Source organism: Ochotona princeps, chromosome 29, assembly GCF_030435755.1.
Source record: "Ochotona princeps isolate mOchPri1 chromosome 29, mOchPri1.hap1, whole genome shotgun sequence".
Taxonomy (NCBI): domain Eukaryota; kingdom Metazoa; phylum Chordata; class Mammalia; order Lagomorpha; family Ochotonidae; genus Ochotona; species Ochotona princeps.
Genome location: NC_080860.1, coordinates 15,692,749 through 15,706,644, shown reverse-complemented (window position 1 = coordinate 15,706,644; position 13,896 = coordinate 15,692,749). Strand labels below are relative to the sequence as shown.

Genomic DNA, 13,896 nt, shown 5'->3' with positions numbered 1-13,896 from the left:
CTCTCAAGCCTGTTGCCTGCCATTTGCTACCCTTGACCATGAGCCTTCCTACAGGCTGGGGAGGTCAGGCTTGTGGTCACCAGACAGGGTCTTGCGCAGGCCGGTCATCAGGCGCTTGCCCGGGAGTGTGACATCAGATTGACCCCAGAAGTGCCCAGCAAGCCTGGAAGGGGGGGTTGGGGAGCTTATGCTACGTTATTTGCTCTCTCGGGCCTCATGCTCTTCCTCCAGACCCGAAATCCTAAAGCACGAGATGAAGGTCTTCTTCGTGAAGTACAACGACCCCATCTACGTGAAGCTGGAGAAGCTGGATATCATGATCCGCCTGGCCTCCCAGGCCAACATCGCCCAGGTCAGCGGGATAGGGGCCAACAGCACCACCACCGCCACCAGGCTGTGCTCTCTGGCCCAGCTGGACAGTGTAATCATCATTAATAGTTCTTCTCACAGGCACAGGCCCTGTGAGCCAGGAAAATTAAAAAAAAAAAAAAAGCCTGAAATTTTTGTTACGGAAGAATGTTCTTGTTACCCACCAGCCATCCATGAAAAAGTAGTTGGCATGTTAGACAAGCTCGACCTAAAACAGAGGGTCCAGCTCTGCCAGCCAGCACTCCCCTCCCTGCTTTCCAGCACCTGACCGCTCCCTCCCTCCCTCCCCTGGAGCAGAAGTCAGAATCCCATTCTTGCAGGGTTCTGTGTGTCCCCACTGCCCTAAGGCCTTGGGCACTCCCCCCAGTTCCCCAGCCGTATCTTCTGTGTTTGGCCATAGGTGTTGGCAGAGCTGAAAGAATACGCAACAGAAGTGGATGTGGACTTTGTGCGGAAGGCCGTGCGCGCCATTGGCCGCTGTGCCATCAAGGTGGAGGTGAGGCTCTGGGGCTCTTGACCAGCCTGGGAGGGGGAGATGAACCCATGGCAGACCAGTCTCATCTCCACAGCATCTGCCAGCTTGGGCTCCAGAAGGGCCATAGTGCAGGTCTGGTCCGGCTCCTCCACATCCTGTCTTCTGTGGCCCTATGAGTTGCTGTGGCTTGCATTAACCCATCACAGTAATGGTTCTCCCACAGCCCTAGCTAAAACGCAGGGGTGCTCACAAACTGGAGGAGGCCAGGGTGGACTTAGCTTCCGTTCCTTGGGGTTTTGGGGTATCCCAACTCGGCTGTCCCTGGCAGTTTTCTCCGAGTTCCCCAGGCCGCAACAAGCTTCTGTGCTGCCATCTCATTCCTTCTTTTTTTGCCTGTGAAGACGTTCCTTGACTGCCGGACCCAAAGTGTTTTTAAGACTTACTTATTTGAAAGGCAAACTCATACCAAGAGAGGGAAAGCCAGAGACACAGAAAGTTCTTCCATCTACTCCCCACATGGCCGCAATAATAGCCAGGGCTGGGCCAGGCTGAAGTCAGGAGCTTGGAGCTTTTACTAGATCTCCCACATGGGTGCAGGGACCCAAGCACTTAGGCCATCTTCTGTTGTCTTCCCAGGTGCATTAAAAAGAGGGCTGGATTGGAAATGGAATAGCCAGATCTCAAACCACTACTCATAAAATGTGCTGATATCACCAGGCAGTGGCCTTACCCACTATGCCACAGTGCCAGCCCCCCATGAACCAGAATCTTCAGCAGGTTCTCTGGCAGCTAGGGGATCCTGGAACAATTGGTTGTGCACAGTGCGGACCCTTTGGGTGTATGTTGACCATCTTGAGATATCTTTATTTACAGAGAGAAAAGGAGAGACAGGGAGGGAAACCTTCCATTTGCTAGCTCACTCCCCAGAGAGTGGCAGTGACCAGAACTGGCCCAGGCTGAAGCCAGTAGCTGAGAGCTTCATCTGGGTCTCCCATGTGGGTGACAGGGACCTAAACACGTGGACCATCTTCTCCTGCTTTTCCCTGATCATTAGCAGGGAGCTGAATCAGAAGTGAAGCAGCCAGGACTTGAACTGGCATTCAAATGGGATGGCCTAACTCGCTGCACTACAGTACTCACAGCCCACCCCACCCACTTACCAGGCCTTGAATCCTATGTGTGAGAAAAAGGACTGACTGAAAAGCTGGGCCACATAGATTTTGTTGACTGTCTTTAGCCATTAATGCCACATACCGCCCCCCCTTTTTTTTTCTCATTTCTTTCTTTAAGGTTTTGTTTATTTAAAAGTCAGAATAACAAAGAGAAAGGTAGAGAAAGGAATGTTCCATCTGCTGGTTCACTCCCCAGATGGGGCTAGGCCAGTCTGAAGCCAGGAGCCAGGTGTTCCAGCCAGGTCTTCACCTGGAGGCAGGAACATGAGCTTTTTTAGAAAAAGAGGTGGAGATGCCAGTGTTGCAGTGCGATGGTCAAGCCATTGCTTGCAGGGCTAGCGTCTGGCTGCCCTACTTCTGATCCAGCGCCCTGCTCATGTGTCGGAAGTTAGCAAAAGATGGCTGCAATCCCTGGTCTCCTGCCACTCATGGAAGAGCTGAATGGTGTTCCAGGTCCCTGGCCTTGACCTGGCCCAGCCTAGACTCTTCTGGATGTTTGAGGAGTGAACCAGAAGTTGGAAGATCTTTCTCTCTCCCTGTCAGTCTTTCAAGTAAATAAAAATCTTAGAGAGATAGTCAGACTGGAGCCTTCAGGGCTTGGCCGGCGGGGAGCGTCCTTGGTCTGGGGGACCCCTTCTCATCATCTCTGCTTTGGGCTGCTTCTCAGTCTCATCCTGTATCCCCCATCACAAGGCCATCATCTGGCATGGGTGCTCCCATGCCCTGATATCTGGGCAGAGTGTTCTGTTCACACTGTGACAAGGAAGATAGGCAAGGAAGGAGTGGCCTAGAGCCCTTGGCTCAGGCTCTGGTGGAGGTGGGGCCCCAGGACCCCGCCCACGCTCCTGTCTTCTCCCATACAGCAATCCGCAGAACGTTGTGTGAGCACGTTGCTCGACCTCATCCAGACCAAGGTCAACTACGTGGTCCAGGAAGCCATTGTGGTCATTAAGGACATCTTCCGCAAGTACCCCAACAAGTACGTGCTCGCCCCTCTTCCTGCTTTTGCCATAGCAGGATTTTCTTTTTTCTTTTTCTTTTTTAAAGATTTATTTATTTTTATTACAAAGTCAGATATATACAGAGGAGGAGAGATAGAGAGGAAGATCTTCAATCCGATGATTCACTCCCCAAGTGAGCGCAACAGCCGGTGCTGGACAGTCTCTCCTGCTGGACAGGTCCGAAGCCAGGAGCCAGGATGAGCGCAACAGCCAGTGCTGTGCCGATCCGAAGCCAGGAGCCAGGAACTTCCTCCAGGTCTCCCACACGGTGCAGGATCCCAAAGCATTGGGTGTCCGACTGCTTTCCCAGACCACAAGCAGGGAGCTGGATGGGAAGTGGAGCTGCTGGGATTAGAACCGGGCCCCACAACAGGATTTTCAAAGGAAGTTCTGGGTTTTCCTTACTTCCCCTGAGCTGCCCTTGTGCTCCGAAGGCTAAAATAAGAGTTAAAATGAAACAGATCCATCTTAAACCTGGTTTGCCCACCACATCTCGGGGTCTTGTCGGGCAGCCTTCTGTGGGTCTCCCCAGGCGTGATTGCGGGGGCTGCTTGAGCTTACCTGCTGTGGTGCCCTGGTCCCCCAGGTATGAGAGTGTGATTGCCACTCTGTGTGAGAACCTGGACTCGCTGGATGAGCCTGAGGCCCGGGCTGCCATGATCTGGATCGTGGGCGAGTATGCCGAGCGCATTGACAACGCTGACGAGCTGCTGGAGAGCTTCCTCGAGGGCTTCCATGACGAGAGCACGCAGGTGGGCCACCGGGGCAGGTGGGTCAGGTCCCTACCCCAACCCGTGGTCCATCCTGCCCTGACGGTCATTTCACTCCTGCATTGCCAGTGTGGACAGACAGGGATGTGTCAGGGAGAGGTGTGACCCCTTTCCTCAGGGACACATGAGGTGCTCCTGGTGGTGTGGGTGATAGGAGAGTTAACGTTACTGCTTTACTTTTAATTTTTCTATCTGTCTTTGGGTAGATACTACATTGACACAGTTCAGGATTAAAGGGATACAGGACTGACTTACATTGGAAAGTTGTTCCCACTGTTGTTCCAGGCACTAGTTCTCCCAGAGGTCGCCAGTACTCCTGATCTCTTGGGGATGTTTCCACAGATGATTTCTGAATACACCAGCTGATGCACACATATGTAACATACACACAGGCGCAGTGGGCTGTGAACATTCATAGCCCTTCCTGTAGTGAGTGCGGACACCGGTTAGTGAGCACTGAACCTTCTTGCTTCCTCTGATCTCTGGACACGGTTGGTGTGTAGCCTTGTTTGCTGTGCGTGTTCCTCTCTAAAGGCAGCCTAGTTAATATACATTGTCCGTTGACTTAACATTGGACTCAGGGCTCACCATACTGTAACTCCTGCCTGAATGAAGCTTATCTAACATACCTGTTTTCTCCAAAAGGCACGCAGTATAGCTAGCCTTACTGTGCTTAGGAACTCTCCATGGCGCTTGGCCCATGTACTTCAGGTCTCTCAAAATGTGAAAAACATGGCACCAAGCAGACCTGGGTTGGCAGCAAGAGAGCTCCAACAGGAAGGAAGGCAGCACCTGGCCTGGCTCAGGTCCGCTCAGAACAGGCGTGTCGTAGGACTCCACATGTGTCTGCAGGTGACCACAGAGGTGCCTGCAGTATTGATTTGGGGGGCTGCAAAGTTGGCAAGTGGGCAAAATCACAGATACAGACTCTGTTCATAGGAGCAATAAATGAGAAATATATATACTTTTATATAACACAGTACTGGTATATTTGAGTTGTTTAGGGCCTTGCTTTGTTTCCTTAAAAATGTATCAGGGCCCTGCCGTTATTCATTTACTCAATCCACCTCGCCTGACGAGTTTTAAACAGAAGAGTTATGTGCAGTTGCCTGTGTGTTGCACATCTGCACAGAGTCATAGAAGTAGGATGCTTAGAGGAGAAGTTGTGTGTGCTGTAGCTGTGTGTGCTGTAGCTGTTGCCTGGGTGCCCTGGGCACGGAGTGAGTGCTGGTTCCTCCTCCTGTCCCACAGGCTACTGTCCGGCCCGGCGCTCTTTACGGCTAGTTTTTGCCCATCTGATCGATGATAAAGGGTAGCTCAGTGTAGCTTTGCCTGCTCTGCTGCTACAAGTGGGGTTGAACATCTTGTTTGTGCTGCCTTCTTTGTGAGCTGGGCAGTCTCTTCATGTGTCTGGGCCTCTCTGAGTGCAGAGATCTTAGCTGCCCCTCAAGGACAGCATCATCTTATCCAGTGGAGTCCAAGCAGGATGCAGGGGGCCTGGGAATCTGAGTCCACACCCTTGGTCTGTCCCTTTCCAGCTCAGTGACTTTGTGTTGAGTCCTTTACCTGTCTTAGCCTCACTGTCCTCATTTGTAAAATGAGAACCATGAGGCTTTGCTGTGACAGTTAACTGGAATGTTCCATGCTGTATCCTTAGCACATTTTTAGCTATTACTGGTTTGTGTCAGACACAGCCTAGTTCAGGCCAGAAAGGAGACCACGTGGTCCCTGTGGCTGGCACCTCCAGGGTCCCTTTCCTGCCTCAGGGGCTCAGATGGTGACTTGGAACCTGTCCCTGCCTCCCTGCGGTGGCTTCTGCCTTGGGTAGGCTCTCGTTAGTGGAGGCCACTAGAGGACAGTGGTCCCCAGGCCTTAGTGAGTACTGACTGCCGTAGAGAGAGAGCTCTCCCTGGGGCCTAGGTGCATGCTCATAGCCAGTGCCTGTGACTCTGGGGCGTGGATCCCACATCTCAGTCACGCCAGCAAAAACAACAGATGGTTACCCCCAAATTGTAAAAGATGACTCCCACTGTCCCTTCTGCCTACTGCTGCCCGCCCCAGGCTGCCTTCACTCTCAGTTCCAGCCTCTTCCTGCCCTGGGCTCTGAGACGCAGAGCTGGGCATGTGATGGTGTTTGCCCCCGGCAATCAGGGCCACCCAGGATTCCTGCCAAGTGTTCCCTGCAGGGGTGTTTCTCTGCCCCCATGTTAGAGTAAATCTCTCACAGCCTCTTACCCCTCAGTTAAGCCTGCTAAGGAGCCAGGATTAGAGCAGGCAGAGGAGACAGAGCTCAGCCAGGGGCTTGGTGCAGCGACAAGAGACAGAGCTCTTGGGTTCTGAAGCCAGGATCCTCCTCTGCTGCCCACCATGCTTGTTTCCCTATGTTTGGTACAGGATTCCCTCAGGTGACCAGCTGTTTGCTCTGAGTGGTGTGCCCACTGCAGTGCTGAGCAAGCAGTAGTGGTGGTGTCCTTTGCTACCCACGGTCGCTCCACCACCCCCAAGTGTGCATGCAATATGAAGCTCTTCTATGCTTTGCAGTTAGAGAGCTCATTCTAGGGTACCTCAGTGAACCACATCCTGACTGCTGGACCTCTCTGGCCATGGGCAGGAAAATCCATCCGCCCAACTTGCATCTGTCCCTGGTCCTACCATGCCATCTTGTGTGGATGGTACAGCCCCTAGCACCACTGCAGTAGTGTTGTCTGGAATAGACAGGCTTATGGGGTCATCACGTATTAGGAGAAGCTGAGCCAAGGGCCCTGGGCTTGTGGGCAGGGCACCCTATGATAGCAGAGACCAAGACAGACCTGAATGGGAAGCCTGGAGCCTGGCAGTGAGGAGTGCCTGGGCGGCTAGTGGAGCTTTTGTGTGAGGTAGTAGGGTGAGGACAGCTGTCACATGAGAGCAGAGTACCTAAGAGGTGTTCTCTGTTGCCTCAGGGACCCTGCTCATTGACCCTGTAGGGTAGGGCACCTGTTTGATGGATGAGGAAACAAACTCATAAGTTAGATGCCTAGTCCAGGGTCACCTAGTGAAAAGACCAGAGAGTGGATGAGATGACAGCCCACTTCAGCCCCAAGCAAGCTGCCCTGATTGTCATTTGCAAAGCTTAGAAGAGACCTGTGTGCTGCCCCTGCCCATGTGCCCCCCTCATCCTCACAAACGGAATGACTTCCCACAGATGGCCTGGCCAGGGGTTGGCGCCAGATCCTGGGCTGCCTCCTGCGTTGGAAACAGCCAGCCTAGAGCTCCTCTGCCATTGGTCCGTGTGTGGCTGAATCATGGGGATTCTGAAACATTTAATCCCACACACAGGCCGTACCTCTCCAGTCTGACTCGTGCTGCATGGCAGGGTAATGGAGTCATTTGTTGTGGAAAGTGCTCTCCTGCTGGGCAGGTCCAGGATACACAACCACAGTATTGCTACCAAGCTTGCTGCACCATTGGTCCTACCTCCTTTTCCAAAACCTGCCCCTGGCACAGCCTCAGGCTCCTGGCACTGCCCTGCAGCCTCCCATGCCCTTTCCCACAAATGAGACTGCAGCTGGGCAGGGACTAGTGTAGGGCACTGTTCCTGCACAGATATTCTCTGTCAGCAGATGGGTGTGCTTTGGAAATGTGGGGGAGTGCAGTCCACAGATGAGTTTATGTCTTCGGGCAGAGTAATCTGGATTTCTTTTTTTTTTTTTTTTCTTTTCTCAAATACACAGGTTTCTCTTTAAAGAATCCCATCCCATATTTCTTTTAAGATGTGTTTATTATTTGAGAGGCAGAGCAACAGAAAAATCTTTCGTCCACTGGTTCATTCCCCATCTGGCCAGGCTAAAGCTAGGAACCTGGAACTTCTTCCAGGTCTTCCACATGGTTGTGAAGGGGCCCAGGCACCTGGACTGTTTCCACTGCCTTCCCAGCTGAATTAACAGGGAGCTGGATCAGAATTAGAGCAGGGTCTAGCACAGTAGCCTAAAGGCTGAGGTCCTCACCTAGCAAGAGCCGGGATCCCATATGGGTGCAGGTTCATATCCCGGCTGCTCCACTTCCCATCCAGCTCCCAGCTTGTGGACTGGGAAAACAGTCGAGGACAGCCCAAAGCCTTGGGACCCGTGAGCCCACCTGCTTGGGAGTCCTGCAGGAAGCTCCTGGCTCCTGGCTTCGGATAGGCTCAGCTCTGGCCATTACTGCCACTTGGGGAGTGAACCAACGGGTGAAATATCTTTCTGTCTCTCTCCTCTCTCTAAATCTCACTTTCCAATTAAAAAAAAAATCTTTAAAAACCAAAAAAAGAATTTGAGCAGCCAGGACTTGAAACAGAACTCTAGTATAGGATGCTAGCATCCTAAGCGGTACTTAGCCCGCTACACCATAGTGCTAGCCCCAGTCTTGGCACTAGACTCAGAGTAACTGGGGACACAGAGGTGAATGAGGCAGACAGTGGCCCTGCCCACAGCGGGTTCACAGCCATGGGACTGCCCAAGTGATGGATCTCAGGGTTTACTGGGGCCTCAGCAGGAGACCCGAAGTGTGAGGTGTTGGCCAAGCTGAGATGCAGGCATGTCCAGGTTTAAGGGCAGCGCAGTAGGTGGCAGACAGAGCAGGAGCAGTTCCCCCACCCACGGGGGGAAGCACAGCTCTTCCATGGCAGGCTGGCGCTATGGACCCTGGTGGCCCACTCACTTGGGGCTTGCTGACACTTTCACCTGTTGACAGGTAATCCCTTTGAGAAGTGAACCAGCCATACGTGGCTTGTGATGTTGTAGGTTTCGAGTTTGTCCAGATACCTTGTGGCCTGAGCTCAGCCCAATTCCCAGGACCTCAGGCCTGGACAGCACCCAGCCTCACAGACATTCTAGGTTTGCCAAGTACACTTGCTCAGCTCCATCTTGAGTGAGTGATGTCAGGGTCTGAGTTGCTTGGTAGCACCCATACACCTCCCAGCTTCTGCTGCATTCCAGAGCCAGTCCCAAACCTTGTACAGCTATTCTTGGTTTGCAGCACCTTTACGAAGTCTTCCTCTCACTGGGTCCCCCTGCCCCACATGCAGGTGCAGCTGCAGCTGCTGACAGCCATCGTGAAGCTCTTCCTAAAGAAGCCGACAGAGACACAGGAGCTCGTGCAACAGGTCCTCAGCCTGGCCACTCAGGTGCGTGCCATGCAGTCCCAGCTCTAGCTGGGAGAAGTGGAGTGGGGTCAGTGGTGAGGTGGAGACAGGCTACAGGGGAAGATGGGCAGGGGGTCCCCACCATCACCTTGATGTTGTGGCTGCAGGATTGTCTCCTGGCCTCCACTCACCCTCCTGCTCTGCTCCGTGTTCATGGCTCCTCTTCTCTCCCTCCCCCCAACTAACTCCCAAGGACTCGGACAACCCAGACCTGCGGGACCGAGGCTACATCTACTGGCGCCTGCTCTCCACGGATCCCGTGGCCGCCAAGGAGGTAGTGCTGGCCGAGAAGCCACTCATCTCAGAAGAGACAGACCTCATTGAGCCCACACTGCTGGACGAGCTCATCTGCTACATTGGCACGCTGGCCTCCGTCTACCACAAGCCACCCAGCGCATTCGTGGAGGGGGGCCGGGGCGTGGTGCACAAGAGCCTGCCACCCCGCACCGCCTCGTGAGTGAGACCTGCATGGAGGGAAACTCCAATTTCTGCAACGCAGTGCTCCCTGCACACAGGGTGTTTGCCGATCTCCTAGGGCCCTTAAAACGGCTTTAGCAGAAGATCGTCCTGGTTAGCAAATGAGCACTTCAGTCATAGGGAGCTTAACTGCCTGGTCCAGGACTCTGTTCTCGGTGCTCTCCCAGGTGGCATGGGTCAAGGGTGGCAGGGACCACAGGCAGCCCTTCCCCTTAACCCATCCCTGTGGAGACCCTAAAAGACATGTGCAGAAACCAAAGACAGAAGGGATGAGTAAGTGCAAGGAACACCAGTGCCTATCCTAACAGGGATGCCTGAGGTGGGACTCTGGCCTTGCTGAGACAGCCTGACACCCCCACTGCTGACCCCGCCTCCTTCGTGCCTGGCAGGAGTGAGAGCACCGAGAGCCCGGAGACAGCCCCTGCTGGAGCGCCTCCGGGGGAGCAGCCGGATGTCGTCCCCACCCAGGGGGACCTGCTGGGTGACCTCCTCAACCTGGACCTAGGCCCCCCAGTGAGTGGCCCACCCCTGGCCGCCTCGTCAGTGCAGATGGGAGCTGTGGACTTGCTTGGCGGTGGCCTTGACAGTCTGGTATGTCCCTCTGGGTGATATTTGAGTGTGACCTTCAGGGCAGCAGTCCTGGAGTGCCTCAGGTATCTTACAGAGTCCCTCCAAGGCAGCTGTTAGCTCCTTGCTCAGATGAGAAATCAGGCAACTCTCCCTCCAGGCTAGCGTAGCTGCTCAGTGTCAGGGATGGGATTCAGCCCTTGCATTGGAACACTGAGTCCCAGGCGACTTGGCCAGTGTGGGTGTAGGGCAGTTCACCCCATTTCTTCAGTTCTGGCTGCACAGTTGCCTTTACCCTGGAGGGCAGGGATGCTCCTGGCCTTAAGCATCTAGACCTGGGTCCACTCACCCTTGGGCTGCACCAGCTGGCAGCTGCATTCCAGCCAGGCCCACCTGGTAGAGACAAAGCCAGGGAGTGATGAACTGGGACTTCTCTGGGCCCAAGGAGAAGGCAGCCAATTCCTTCGTTGACCGTGGAGATCCCAGGTCCCCAAGGCTGCAGCCTGGAGGCAGGAGACTGGCAGCCGTTGCTGCGGGGCAAGGGTAGGACGGGCTGTGGTACAGGCCGGAGGGTGGCTGAGGGGGTAGCCATGGGGACAGTGGCCTTCCTTCAGAGAGATGGGGTCTGGGCTTTGTACCAAACTTGCCCCAGGTGGAGCCACGATAACTAACCTTATCCCTCTCTCTGGTCTCTCTCTGGTCTCTCCTGGCTTCTCTGCATGTTGCTGCCTCTTCTCTTCACCCTGCCTGCTTCTGCTTGGAGATGGGGGATGAGCCTGAAGGGGTATGGTGCAACCCTATGTCACCAAGTTTTTGCCCTTGCAGCTACTCCCTGCTGAGCCTTGGCTCTTGGTCAGGCACCGGGTGGCCTCTTTGGCCGTCTGGCACCCAGCTGCCATCGAACCCCTATTCCGTAGATGCTTCACCTGTTCTCACATCTTGTGACAGCTTTCCTGGTCCCTGCTCTGACCTCCTGGAGGCAGAGCCCCATCTGCCCAGCACTGTGCCCCCAATAGTGTGTTGCAGGTCCCCCATTCTCCCCTTTGGACCCTTGAGCTGTGAGTTGGGGAGCCTCCCCAGCCCTTCTCCCGAGGTCACCCCCAAGTCTTCAAGCTTGCGGTACATGGGAGGGCTCTGCCTCTCTGCCCCACCCCATCCCTCTGTCTTGTTTCTTTGCCAGTTTGAGTTGATGTCAGGGCTGTCCAGCCCCCAGCCCCACCCTGTTTGTTCTCTCAAGAGCCTGGTGATCCTGCTCCTCCTGGGAATTGGTGCCACTCCTGTGGTGCCTGCCTCTGACTCTTCCCCACCTCCTTTCTAGATTGGGGGCACCAACTTTGCAGCCCCCCCAACCGCAGCAGCACCAGCCAACCTCAGTGCTCCCATGGGCAGTGGCCTGAGTGACCTCTTCGATCTGACCAGTGGCGTGGGCAGCCTGTCGGGGTCCTATGTGGCCCCTAAAGCAGTAAGTACCTCACATTCTCAGCCCAGGAATAGACTCGGAACTCCCTAAGCAATATGTGTGTGGATTTCCCTCAGACCACTGCTAATGAGAGGAGCAGGGTGGTGGGAATCAGGTGGCGGGTGGCGTGAGCTCCGGCCCGCAGAGCCGGGTTCCAGGCCCAGGACCCTGTTTGTGGGCAGACCTGGAGGTGAGGAAGAGCCTGCTTCAGTGCCATTAGCACCTTGTATTGGAGGTACAGCCCGCTTACAGAAGCCAGAGGAATCCCATGATGTCCCCACATGGAGACAACATGAAAAGAAGAGAACGCAAGTGCGGATCTCAGTGCTGCAAACCCCAGAGCGGCCGCAGCCGTTAGCAGTACAGCACAGGGTGCCACCTGTTCCTGGAACAGCACCTGACACCCAGTGAAGTTCTAAGCAAGACACAGAGCAGGCTGCCCAGGATTTAACAGAAAAATTCACCGCATTTCTTGGTAGTACGTTGTGAGGACTCTTGTTGCCAGGACAGGAAGTCCAGCATCCCTGAATCTGTCCTCCAAACCTGGCATGTGCCGCTATTCCCCCACCCCATTGCGCCTCCTAAAGATGCCCCACACATGCCTGCTGTGCTACTGAGATGGCTCTGCCCTTGGGACTCCTGGCCGGACCACAGATGAGCAGGGTGAAGGCTGGGATGCTGGATGGGGCAAGGCTCGGCACTTGCTCTTGACCCTGGTGAGCAGAGTGATGGAGCAGACCTGTTTGCATTGAAGCCGTGGGCTGTGGGGAGGGAAGTCGGCAGAGCATGGAGTCTGGCAGAGACCATGATAGGGCCTGGACTAAGAAAGATGTCAGGGGTTGGAAATGGAGCTCTGCGGGAGAGAGGAGTGGCAGGACCTGTGGAGTGGGGGATCTGGTTTGAGCAGCAGGTGGGAAAAGGACTGAGATGGAGTTGAGTTTGGGGTATAAGACCCTGTGGGTCAGGCATCAGGAGGGGGGTTTGGCCGCCACAGCTGCCTCTTCTGAAATGTCCTTGGCACTGCACAGTGAGGTCTGTTGTGACCAGGGAACCATCCCCTGGTCTGCCCTGCCCTGACCTCAGCCATGGTGTGTAGGCACCACCTACAGTGATGATGGCTGAAGCCGCCCCCCCCCCCCCGCCGCCGCCAGGCAGACGCCTTGGTGGGGCGTGGGTCCCGAGGAGGCACTGCCAACAGCAGCTCTGTTGGCGGCAGCTGCCGGCTTACATGCCAGGCACCCACGCCACATCCCACTGCCTCCTCCCAGCAGCCCAAGTGCTGTTGTCCCCGTCTGTACTGAGAAAGCTGAGTGCTGGCTGCCTGTGCTCACAGTGCTGGTAGTGAGAGAGCCTGGAGCTGAGCACAGGTCCTGTGGGACCATGCCCAAAGTGTCAGGGAGCCACCTGTACACCTGTCCTCCTGCTGGCATTGTCAGGGTCAGCGGGACCTGACCGGAGAGCCTGCCTTTGGGCTTGATGTGGAGCAGAGGTGGGAACCTTCACCCCCCATGGGCTGCATAAGGCCTGTCAGATCACGTGGTCTGGCCCTGCCAGGGCAGCCACAGGGGAGACTCAAAAGTCAGTATGTCTATAGCAAAGTGATGTTAAGTTGCTGATTTTGCATGGCCAGATGAGTGACAGTACAAATATCCAAGTGGCCCTTTGCAGAAAAGGTTCCACACCTAGACAGAGAAGATGTTTGTCTCATTGCCACATGATTGGCTCTCCCGAAACTGTTGAAAGCTCAGTAGGGATTCTTATAGCTCTATGGGTGCTGGCCCTTGGCTTGTGTGTTGGTTATAGCGTCAGGAGTAATCAGGGCAGGCTTCCTGCAAGAGAAGCTCCTAAACAATGCAAAGAAAGGTTCTAGGACCCAGCTGTATGTGTCACTGAGTGTTGACTGCCTCAAGCATCCAGGGCTGCACAGGGGCTGCTGGGTGAGAGTTCATTGATTTGTCCAGTAAATAGGAGCTGTAAGAGACTCCAAGAGCAGCCAACAGAACCAGGCACCTGTGGCTGGGAGAAGAGCAAGGCTGTACCAGGAGGAAGGAGGCCTGGTGAGAGGCAGCCTATAGGGAAGCCTGGACCCAAGGCCAGGGTTGGTGGCCCCCTGTGTGCTAGCTCCATGTCAGGTCACAGCTGAGAACTGACACAAGTAGCTCCTGCCCTCACTAATTTGTTCAGAGTTAACCAAGTAAGGGGAGTAGGGTAGGGTGTTCCCAGCAGAGGAGAGGTGGGTCCCAGGGAGCGTGGGAGCAGCCCTTGAGGGGCTGGAAGGGCTTGGAAGGAGTTTTCTGGTGCTATGGTCAGATTTGCATCTTGAAAGATGACTGAGTACTGTAGGCAGGAGAGAGAGGCATGGGTTGGCCCCCAGGTGGCTGCAGATGGAGGAGAGGTAAGTGGAGGCCCAAGGGACAGGCTGAAGGAAGCAGGGCTGTGAGGACA

The 13,896-nt window shown here is 54.9% G+C and overlaps 1 protein-coding gene across 2 annotated transcripts in view; it reads left to right on the top strand.

The window, feature by feature from the left end:
- The window catches only part of AP1B1 (adaptor related protein complex 1 subunit beta 1), a 47,639-nt gene that overhangs the window by 28,978 nt on the left and 4,765 nt on the right, over positions 1–13,896 (top strand). The window contains exons 8-16 of one of the 2 annotated variants that reach the window (XM_058656486.1): positions 232–352; positions 770–865; positions 2,880–2,995; positions 3,604–3,769; positions 8,832–8,930; positions 9,142–9,401; positions 9,815–10,016; positions 10,756–10,776; positions 11,311–11,454. In XM_058656486.1, the coding sequence (XP_058512469.1) occupies positions 232–352; positions 770–865; positions 2,880–2,995; positions 3,604–3,769; positions 8,832–8,930; positions 9,142–9,401; positions 9,815–10,016; positions 10,756–10,776; positions 11,311–11,454 (1,225 nt within the window). The remainder of the gene's footprint in view (positions 1–231; positions 353–769; positions 866–2,879; positions 2,996–3,603; positions 3,770–8,831; positions 8,931–9,141; positions 9,402–9,814; positions 10,017–10,755; positions 10,777–11,310; positions 11,455–13,896) is intronic. The other variant, XM_058656487.1, reaches the window with a different exon arrangement.